Raw genomic sequence first — 11,283 nt, forward strand, 5'->3', positions numbered from 1 at the left:
GAAACTAATCCTTTTCCTGCCTCAGTGTTCTCATCTATAAAACAGGGATGATAGCAGTCTCTACCTTGTGGAATTGTTGTGGGTGTTTGCCAGAGCATGACTAAAGTGCCTGACACTTGCTAGGCAGCCAAAAAGTGGGATCAATTACTATGATGGAGAATACAGTCCTTGCTTCCTCTTTAGCTTACAAGCAGGCAACTTTTAATGGGTACCTAGTAGAGCTAAAAAAACACAAGGCAACTTCACCAAAGCTTGGTTCACTGAAATCCATCCCATTACTTCTTCTTTTTTTTTATTATGTTCAGTTAGCCAACATATAGTACATCATTAGTTTTTGATGTAGTGTTCAGATAAAGGGCCGGTATCCTAGATCTATAAAGAACTTCTCAAACTCAACACCCAAAAAACAAATAATCCAGTCAAGAAATGGGCAGAAGACATGAACAGACACTCCTCCAAAGAAGACATACAAATGGCCAACAGACACATGAGAAAATGTTCAAAATCACTAGTCATCAGGGAAATACATCCCATTACTTCTTAATCTCACTCTGACGTGGAGAGAAATCATTACAATCCTACATGTTCTTGAGCCCATGGCCCGTGAAGCATCAATGGGGATAGATTCCATAAAAACTGTTCCACTATGTAATGTGGAGGAATTTGTCCAGAAGTGGAAATCAAGTGCAGGGACATCTGCCACTGTACTTAAGACCTCCAGGAAACCTAAACTTTCTAGGTTTCAGGCTGGGCATTTGTACCGTGCTGAGCTTGGCTTATGTGGTTTCAAGGTCGCTTCTAGCCTTAATGCTATGTTTCTGTTTACTCACTTGGCAAGCCCAAGACTTGTCTCAGCAATTTGATTTGTGAAGCTTGCCTCGAATTCGTGGCTCACAGAAGGATGAACTGGAGGAGACACAGAGACCACCTGGGGTCACTTTCTGGTCCTACAGATGAGGAAACTGGGACTCAGAGAGCCAGGCTCCCCCCTCCCCTTATATCACATAGCTAGTTTTCAGCTGTGCTAAAACCAGAACCCAGGTGTTCTGACTCTTAGGTCCGTGATCTTTCCATCAGACCACATTGTCTCTTTGGCACAAATGGGGTATCACGCTGAAGAACTAAACATGAAAACAGCACAGCTAACCTTAAGGGACACCTGACACCCTAATCATTTTATTGAATAACTACAAAAGTAAATAGATCATGTTGATCTGACTGTTGAACGTACTATTTGAAAAATTTTTTTCCTTTCTGGTCATCTAGAAAGGTACGTTATTTTTAGAATCTAGGGATAGTTAGAGGGTGATGGTCAGCATGCTCTGTGAGTCCTTTCGCAGAGATGTGACTGGTTTATCTCTGAGCTTTGCATTTTAGAACCCTCGAGAAGCTCTGAATTTCCATTCACCAAGTTACTAGGTTCTTAGGCTGTCACCTCAGAGCCTAACAGTTAATCTGCAACTTCTCCGACTTTATGCTACCCTGTGGTCAAATATTTTCATTCCTGGTGGAAGAAGGAAATGATTTCATATTGACTAACAGAAGTCAACATGGGAATCTACCAGTCATGTGCATGATCACAAGATGTACATAGCCTATATGAGTAACTGAGAAATAACGGATCAAATCAAGCTGCTTTGTTAGATGGCAGGCACATTACAAGCCAACAGGGTAAGGAAGTGGTGTCCTGTTCTGTATGTCTCTCTTGCATTTCTGGCTTAGACAAAAATCCAGGGTCTCACCCTGCTCAGTCTGAGCCTTCCATGGAAGCCACTCATTGTGCCATGAGAGCAGAAAGAGGAACCTTGGAGCATTTATAATGGGGGCCACTTTTGATGAAAAAGCAAATGCAGCATTTATTTTGAGAATACTATTGTATTTGAGTTAATTTTGGTGAAAAAAAAACATACTTCCTGCACTCATTTGAAGAAACATCAGTTGTGAACATTATTTTTAAAAGACTGGATTTAGGGCGCCTGGGTGGCTCAGATGGTTAAGCGTCTGCCTTCGGCTCAGGTCATGATCTCAGGGTCCTGGGATCGAGTCCCGCATCGGGCTCCCTGCTCCTTGGGAGCCTGTTTCTCCCTCTGCCTTTCTCTCTCGCTCTGTCTCTCATGAATAAAAAAAAATAAATAAATAAAAAAATAAAAGACTGGATTTATTTGTAAAAAAGAGGACAGAGAACAATTTAGGCTGGTTATTTTTTTCCATTTTAGTGAAAGATGTAAAACATTTCTGTCCAGTTCCTTAAAAATTAAGGAAAGGATCTACAGAGCATTCAATACTGAAAAGAAGTGTTAATTACACACGGTATATAGGTTTCTGATTATGGTCCGTTGATGTAGAGAGGAAGGCCAGAATAAAACAAAAGCACAAACGTGGGAGAGAAGAGATTGACACAAGCAAACAGGCAGAAACAGAAAAAGATACAAGCAGCAAAAGGAAGAAAGGTGAGGAAAAAACGAGAACAGCTTTTGGGGACCACGAGAAAGGACCGTAGGGCCCGCAAGCACGAGCTTGTCCTTGCTTTCACCAGCCTTTGGCAGAAGTCTTTACTCCCCACCTAGACTGAACTGTGCTGTTTTGCTCGATGTTGTTTTCCCAGTGCCTAGCACTGACGTGGTAAACACAGCGAGAATGAGTAAATGAATGGATGAACACAGGGACAAGTGGAGAATGAGTGTGTAGGGAGAGTCCTGACCCTGGGACACCTACAATAGGATCCCTTCAAAGGTGGTTTCACAGAGTCTCAGCCATGTTCTCTTTGAAGTAGTGATGCATCTTGGCTAAGCATCAGAGCAATGGTTTCCTTCTGTTTCTTACAGAGACTTTCTGAAAGTTGATGTTTCTACCATCCTGACCCTGGGTATCACCATGTCCATTAGCACCTTCTCACTCCAGGCCCAGCTGTCTGAGGCTCTCCAACCCTTCTGGCTCCCTAGAATCCCTATCCTGGTACAAGCCACCTCTCCTGTCCCAGAATGCTGCCTTCCTGGCGCTCCCAAGATAGTCCCTCGTTTAGCCCACTTGCTGACAGCTGCCTATTTCCCCAACCCTTCCGCACTGAGGGCCCTGCTGACTGGGCTGCCCTTCACTAAGGAATCATTGCATCTTCACTCGCACATGAAAATGCCTTTTTCAACCCTTTCCCATCACTGCCTTCTGCTACCTCCCGCTCACTCCTGTACATTCATCACCCACAGCCTCCTCATCCACCCCAGCCACTGACTGCCTTCAGGATGACCTCAGGGACTTGGTGCACAATTCATCCAAAAGATCAGCCCCTGCAAATCCAGTGATTTTTTTTTTAATTGTAGTAAAATACACATAACATAAAATTTGCCATTTGAAGTGTACAGTTTTACGGAATTACATATAGTCATGTTACCATTGCTACAACCCTCTCCAGAGAATTTGCATCTTCCCCAACGGAAACTCTATACCCACTAAATACTAACTCCCTCAATTCCCTGATATTTTAGCAGATTGAAGGCACTCTCACCCTAAAAACTTCATTTCCTGAAGTTGTCCTACCCTCAGAATCTTCGATTTTATCATTGCACTTTCTGTCCACAGTCTTCCATCTTGCCTTGCAAGAGACCTCGATGCAGATAGGTCTGGGTTGGGGTCCCAGCTAAACCATGTGCTAGCCTCAGTTTCTTCATTTATAAAGCTCCGACCATAGATAATACTGTAAAGAATATAGATACTAAGCAGATAAGAGAACCAGTGGGCTGTTGAAAGGATTAAGTGCTTATAGAGCAGGGAGCCCAGGTCTGTTGTTCTCCATCCTGCCTACCAGGTTCCTCACTCCAGCCAGCACTTCGCTGACAGTCCTAGCTTCCCAACACCGTGTCTTTCTGATACAGGACACATCATCCTGCATCAGTCCGGCTCTCTGCCTCACCTGCGCATCAACCGGGCTGTTGGAAAACCATGGTTTTTGCAGGTGTCATGATAAGGCATGGTTTCCCAGTTTGCTGGGCCACCCATCCAGCCCTAGAAGCATTTAATGGGTCCTTATTTAGCTTCCTCCTCCCACTCACCACAACAGCTATTCCAGATCTTTCCCCTTCAGTCCCATCTCCCTACCCTGCCATTACTCCAGCGGTTATCATGTATCTTCTTTGTCTGCATAGACCAGAGTTCTTAAGCTGGAGTGCAGGTAGGCATCATGCACATTCCCAAAGAGGTTCTGATTTGGAAAGAGGTAGTGGGATTGAAATCTGCACTTTTAACAAGCAACCCCTGAGGATTTTGATATACACAGTGCACAGTCCACTTTTCGTGGAAGGCTGTCCTAAGCCACAAGCCCCTTGGAGCAGATATCTTATTTGATTTTCTAAATACCAGGCAAAAGATGCTGAAGGAGTGATCGAATGAATGAATTTGGCTGTCACTCTGCGCTTCAAACTAAGTTACCATCCTCCTTTGAAATGCTAATTAGCTACAGCTGTTTAAATGCAGTTTCAAATTCTTTAATGTGTTTTCTCTTTAATTCTTTATCTGCCCTTTTCATTGCATTGGGGATAGGGAACCATAAAGAACTTGTTGTTTTCTGAGCAGTGACAATAACTGCAGAACACCAGCAACAGCCGCATGGCTAGACGAGATTGAGACAGAAGGACAGAGACAGGTCGGACCTTCCCACTGAACCTCAGGGGAGGAAAGTACTCTGTGGACCTTCATTCTAGTGATTGACCGGGCAGAAGTCATGGCAGCCCCTGCAGTGGGCTTTTCTGAAGTGGGAGGAATCTTAAGCGGGGAGATCACTGCTAAGGATGTTGGGAAAAGGTGACCTAGAGAAATAGGGAGGTAAGTAGCGATGCAAACTGACATACCCAGTCAGTGGTGGAAAGGCTCATCTGGCTTTACATCCTATCTCTGCCATTCCCTCACTTGTCAAATGGGTGTTTAAACTGTTGGGGCGGCTCGTTGTCTCATCTGTAAAATGGGGACAATATGATTTACCTTGCAAGCTCTTTTGAGGATTGAAAAGTGTACTCTAAGTAATGCACGGTGATTCTATGATGTTAAGCAATCAGAGTTTTCGAGAGAGCCAGGCATCGGGTAAACTCCTTGTTTCTACAACAGTGGAGGGCTACACACATACACAAACCCCTACACCCAGTCTGCCTAGAAAAACAGAAGTGGTACCAGCTATTGCCCCCTGGGGAAGTCTAACTCCGAAACCTCATCCTCACTGTAATAAAATGTTTCCAAAAGGAGCAGACAGAGTAACCTAGGGCCATGCCCTCCCACTTCCTCTTGCCTGAGCAGAGCTCAAAGCCTGTCTTGGGGAAGTGGGCGGTAAACTAGTTTAGCATGGGTGGCTGGAACTGAAACATTTCTTTTACCACCCTCCTATTCTGCCACCCCTTTCTTTTCTGGAGCGAGGGAGAAACAGCTCATGCCTCTCCTGTACCCACACCTACTTGGATCTGTTCTCCGCAGCCTCCAGACCCTACCTCATCATTCATCAGGATTCACTGAATGCCCTCTGGGTCCAGGGTGCTGTGCTAAATGCTTTCCCCAGGACCTCCCTGGGAGCCCATAGGAAGTTTGTTCCAACATTTAGAATCTTCCCCCAGCTCACGAAAACCAAAGCCTAACCTGCACTTCGTTCCCATCCGCAGACCATCCCCAGGCCTGGCCAGAAAGAGTCCCTTTTGCTTTGAGTACTAAGAAACTTTGATTTAAATGTTAATACTAATGAACACCTATAACCCTTCTTTGCAGAACTCCAGGCTCCCTTCCAGTACTTACTCCCTTGCTCTTGAACATGTATTTGCTTCTAGGAGAAGAATTTAGACTGGTTTCCTCGGATGCGAGCCATGTCCCTCGTTAGCAGTGAAGGAGACAGTGAGCAGAATGAGATTCGGAACCTGCAGGAGAAGTTGGAATCCACCATGAGCCTGGTCAAACAGCTGTCGACACAACTGGCAGAGCTCAAGGAGCAGGTCAGTGTGCTTGTGGGGCTGGAGCTGCAGCTGGGTGGGGTGGAATCAGGGGAGACCTGAGGCTCCTGGGAGCAGGACTGTTAATCACAGAGAGCTGTAAATCCCAATAAGGAACCCCCATGCTCTGCTGTGAGAGCCACATCTCGGCAGCTCGAGGCTTCTCCTTATCCCATTCCCACCTGTGTGAGTCTTCTCCATGTATGGAACGGGGGGTGTGGGGGAGAAGGAGCAAATGCCAAAATACAAGGGCCTCTTTGCACTTTCTGATAGAAAATTATATTTTCTGCCATCCTAGCAATTACTAAGCTCATCGGGAAGGCAGATCGTCCTCGGGACCTGTCATTTCAATGCTATAATCAACCCCTTCATCATGTGAAATTATTAGCAGTAGTAAAAATACTATCAAAAGTAGCTGTGGTAGCTATTAAAATGACTACGGTGATGGTGATGATTATCTGACAAGTCAGGGCTGTTTGAGAAGAACCATGGTTCCTGTTTTTAACCACAGAGAGGGGTTTGCCTTTTTTTTTTTTTTTTTTTTTTTGGAAATTCACTTTAAAAAATTTTTTTTTTTTTTTTTTTTTTTTTTGGTAACTATATTCTAGAGGATGCCAGACAGACTGTAGATGCTTGGGAAATATTAACCCCACATTGCATAGCCCACCAGCACTGGGCAAAAGTGAGACAATCAGCTCAACTCACTCTCTCTTTTCCCCCAGATGACAGAACAAAGGAAGAATAAGCAGAGACTGGGCTTTCTCGGATCAAACACACCCCATGTGAATCATCACATGCCACCACACTGATACCATGGGGGGGGAAGCCGTGACTAGCCTTTCATCAGTGTCCTGCCTGATCACTGAATAAAGAACTGAGATGGAGGGGAGTGAACAGTGCCTATTGTTGAAAGTTAAAAACAACCAAGTGCCAAGATGTTGAGTGGTTTAGCTCTGAGAACAATTTATAACTGTGTTTTCATGGTTGAGAAGACCAAACTTAAAAGCTAGAAAGCACAGATCACGCATTCTTAATGTAACGTGCAGTAGCTTGCTCGAAATGGAAGGAGAGGACAGGGGGAGGCAGGGTGCAAGGGGGCGCGGCAGGGACAGAACGACCTTTGGCTAGATCAGTAAGAGTCAGTTTTGTCTTAAATGCTGATGGTGACCTTCGTCGCGGTCGGTTGGGATTTATTTCTTTTAAATACGGCGTATAGGTTAGCGATACAGGAATTCATACAGGGGCTAAGATTTCCTAAGGAAAGTAACAGCAAAGATTAAAAATGAGGTTTGCAAAGAAGAATGTTAATGCTTCCAAACCATAGCTGTCACAGGGCAATTTTCTTATTTATAACGTGCAACACAGTGGATTTCCAGCTCTCAGAACGTAGTGCTTTGGAACTCGTGCCCCTCATGCTGATAGCGCAACTAGAATGTGAGTGCTTTCTCCCGGCTGCAAAGGGGATGCCACTGTGGAGCTCAAAAGGGGATTTTCATGTAACCCATTCAAATATGTTTTAAGTCATGAGGGGGAAGATTTTAAAAGACTTGGGGAAGAAAAAGCTGACAGTAAGCCCCGGCGAAGATTTTTTTTTTTTTTTTTTTTTGCGAACATCTGTATGCTCTTAAAATATATTGAAAATAATAAATGGAAATGCTTAAAGGTGACAGGGAATATTGAGAAACTTATGATGGTCACATTGCCTTTTATAAATATGGAGTAAAAGCTATTTGATTCGTGTTTGCTGTGCTTAAGGAACTGAGTGGTTTTATTTATCCTATCTCTGCAGTTAGGGGGAAAAAAATCCAAGAAATGTATTGAAGACTCAAGAAAATGCAGCATTTCAGTTGCAGATTTTAAACTGTATCGGTAAGAGCTTTTCAGAAGGTAGAAAGATAATCATCTCTTCCCCAAATTGTTTTTAGCTGAAGTTATGCAACCAGGATTTGTGGAGGGAGACAATAACCTGCCGTGCTCATAATATTCGTAGAGACTATACATTTAGGATTTTAAAGCAAAATACGGGTAATGGAAGCACGGCTGCATGGAGATAGGACAAGGCCCCTGACCCCAGACTCTGGGAGATGCTTTGCAAATTGATCTCTGGCGCCCGCCCCCCAAGGAACAAACAATTACCTCCGGAGTCTTAAAACTCTCAAGTTATTACCACCAAGGTTTAAAGTCTGGATAGGGTTTGCTATGAGTTTAAAGTTTAAAGCTTTTTGGATTGTTGTCATTTAGTTTAAAACTACTGGCTCTTAAAATTCTCAAATCATGGTCTGGGTAGATTATAAAGGATTCCTGAACCCATCCTTCTCCCACAATGTTGAAATGTGGACTAGGAGCGAAGCTGTGGAAACCCAGAGCAACAGTTTCTTACCTGAATCTACTGGTACCTCCCACCTCCCACCTCCCACCCCCCACCCCAGTACTTCCCCACGCTAAGAATTCTTTACTGTGACACCATAGTATTTTTCCTTACCAGAAGAGCCATGATCCCCAAATACTAAGAAATTGGGATATATATCTGCCTGCAGGACAGAACTTTGAACCTAGTAGCATTCAGCAAGTGTACGAGAAATTTCACTGTGGCTCAGTGACCCTTAATGCTTTACTATAAAACTTTGAATGATATCACATACTTGATTTTTTTTAAATGGCTTCACCAAGCCAAAGTCGACCAAAGCAGTCATTGTTTTAATCCAAGACCATCATTGTTATAACAGTATTCGATGAAAGTACACTTTAAAGTATTTTAATTAGAGAGTTTGCAGATGGGGAGAAGAAGAGGAAATTGGTAAAGATTGACCCTATTCCAGGGTAGGAACCCATCTCTGTTTTAACATGAAAGAAGATATTTTTGATGTCTGAACATCAAGAGAAGAGATTAATTTGTCCAATGAGAGCAACCTGCTTTTCACTTGATGAACTATCTATTCTTTTCTGGGGCCATGCTAGTTCTTTTTTATAGTGAATAAGCCATTGGGTATATAACTGCTATCGACAAATGGCCTGACCTCTCCACCCGTTGTCAGGGGCAGCTCACCATTTCACGGCATGTTTTCTCGAATGGGAAGTACCCGAAAGAGATTGCAACTGACCTCTTACTTGTTCAAAACCGGAATATTTCTCAGTTGTGTTTTTCTTTCCTGCCTAGATACTTAGAGATTATAGAGCAAAATAAACAAAACAAAACAAAAAAGCAAAGAAAAAAGACACTCTCCAGGCTCTTAAAGTCATGTCACAAGAAGGTAATAATGGGGAAATTTGACATTTGATATAAGTTCATACTTGTTATGTATATGTTTGTTAACGTAACTGGAATATTTGACCTAGGCAAGTCTCAGTTAATGTTTTTATATTTATATAGTGATATTAAAATGAGTACAATAATCTTTGATTTTGATGTTAAGGGAAATGTCTTACTCCTTAGTTATTAAAATACATGTCAGTTTAAAAGTATCAGTTTCTGCTGAATATAATTTTTAATTTCAAAAAGATTTTATTCCCCTGCATGCTACATTCTGAGGCCCAAGAGTTTAAAGAAAGTATGTTTCCTAATTTATATCATTTGAGATGAGAGTGTTTGTATCATATAAGACTATAATATTAATAAATAAATTATATACATGTAAAAATTATTTTTTCAACCCCTTGAGAAAGTTCATTTAGAAAGGGCTTATTTTCTTGCTTACTGAAATTTTTCTGTTGATGAAGATACAGTTTCTAGTGGGTTATTGATTATATCAGGAAGATATTCCATTCAAGTCAGAACTAATCATGTGCTTATTTCCATATTCTCAGCTCACAACTCATTGTTTTGGCTGCTCTTTTTAGTTTGTGGTTGTTTCATTACATACAGTAATACACTAGGGCTCACCCCCTGCCCCCACGTGCCGGGGTGAGATCAGTGGCCAGGCTGGTGGTCTGGGGATTTGGGCGGGGAAGGTGAGGATTGGATCTTTGCTATGTTAGGGAAAAGGAGTAAGTGAGAGATAATAAGAAGAAAACAGCCGAGACCCTCCAGAGGCCCAGTGGACTAGGGGGCAAGTAGGTAAATACTGCCCAGGTGTAATGATGTAACAGATTACAGACCCGAGAGCTAACAATTAAACATGCCTCAAACAGTGCTCTGTGGAAGAACAGCTGTAAGAGGCATACTCCCTCAGCTGTTCTTAAGTCAATACGGAATAATCCACAGACCTGTTCTAATATGAGTGACACATGATACCGTTCGAAAGAGTGGAGCAACCACCTTAAACACAAACACACATGCTTCTAGGAGCTGGGCAAGTCACTAACATGGGTGACATCGTGGGGTGCATACCATTTGTAGGGAGTGGGGAAGCTCCGGGGAGCTTTCTATTTGCAAAAGTTGACAACTAAGTCCAGCTTTTAGAAAATGCCTGAGACCGGTTGAGGCCCTCCAGTCACTCATTGGCTATCTGTGAAATACTCGTTGGTCAAGCTCTGCCATTTAGTAGAAGAAAACACAATACCAAAACCGAGCAGAGGCGCTAACATACACGTGGAAGTAGAGAGATCCAAAAACAAAATCCAAGTATCATCTCTGACCTGGAGTGTTTCCACAGACTTGAATCATTTATAAAACTATCATACCACGGGAAGCCTGGGTGGTTCAGTCGGTTAAGCATCTGCCTTTGGCTCGGATCATGGTCCCAGGGTCCTGGGATCGAGTCCCGCATCGGACTCCTTGCTCGGCGAGGAGCCTGCTTCTTCCTCTGCCCGTCTCTCTCTCTCTCTCTGATAAATAAATATATAAATAAATCTTTTTAAAAAATTATCATACCACTACTTCTCATGTCGTTTTTTTTCCTGCAGTCGAGTATTACTGTATTTGCCTCAAATAATATGATTCTAATAGAATATGCCAAGACCAGATTAAGTATAACTTATAAATTATGACTAAAATGGGATTTGTGTAACTTTTTTTGCGTGTGATACTTTAAGTGCCTTTTTCATTTCTTACCATGTTTCTACATAATCTATCCATCGGTATGAAAGTCGTTATTATTGCTATTTTACATAGTGAGACATGAAGGACAAAAAATTTGGTGACTTGAGCTGCACTGCGCTAATCCAAATGGAACATCGTGCCCAGCATTTATTGGGAGTTGGCTAAATCCCCAACTGGCCAACACCTACTGGTATATCTCTATTGGGTCTGGAGCCCAGCGTGGGCTAAGTGGGCATAGGCCACTTGGTCATCTAGCATTTCCCGGTTCTTAACACGCAGTGCTTCAAGAGGATAGTTCCCCTCAGAAGACCACGAAGCATGCAACAGCTGAAATCAAAACGAGGTGCA

General features: G+C 42.9%; 1 protein-coding gene across 1 annotated transcript in view; it reads left to right on the top strand.

Annotated features, from left to right (window-relative positions):
• The window catches only part of ITPR2 (inositol 1,4,5-trisphosphate receptor type 2), a 482,328-nt gene extending 472,909 nt beyond the window's left edge, over positions 1-9,419 (top strand). The window contains exons 56-57 of the mRNA XM_044915443.1: positions 5,799-5,960; positions 6,680-9,419. Of these exons, the coding sequence (XP_044771378.1) occupies positions 5,799-5,960; positions 6,680-6,766 (249 nt within the window). The 3' untranslated portion in view covers positions 6,767-9,419. The remainder of the gene's footprint in view (positions 1-5,798; positions 5,961-6,679) is intronic.
• Positions 9,420-11,283: the final 1,864 nt, after the last annotated feature.

The sequence above is a fragment of the Neomonachus schauinslandi genome, chromosome 5 (genome assembly GCF_002201575.2).
Source record: "Neomonachus schauinslandi chromosome 5, ASM220157v2, whole genome shotgun sequence".
Taxonomy (NCBI): Eukaryota; Metazoa; Chordata; class Mammalia; order Carnivora; family Phocidae; genus Neomonachus; species Neomonachus schauinslandi.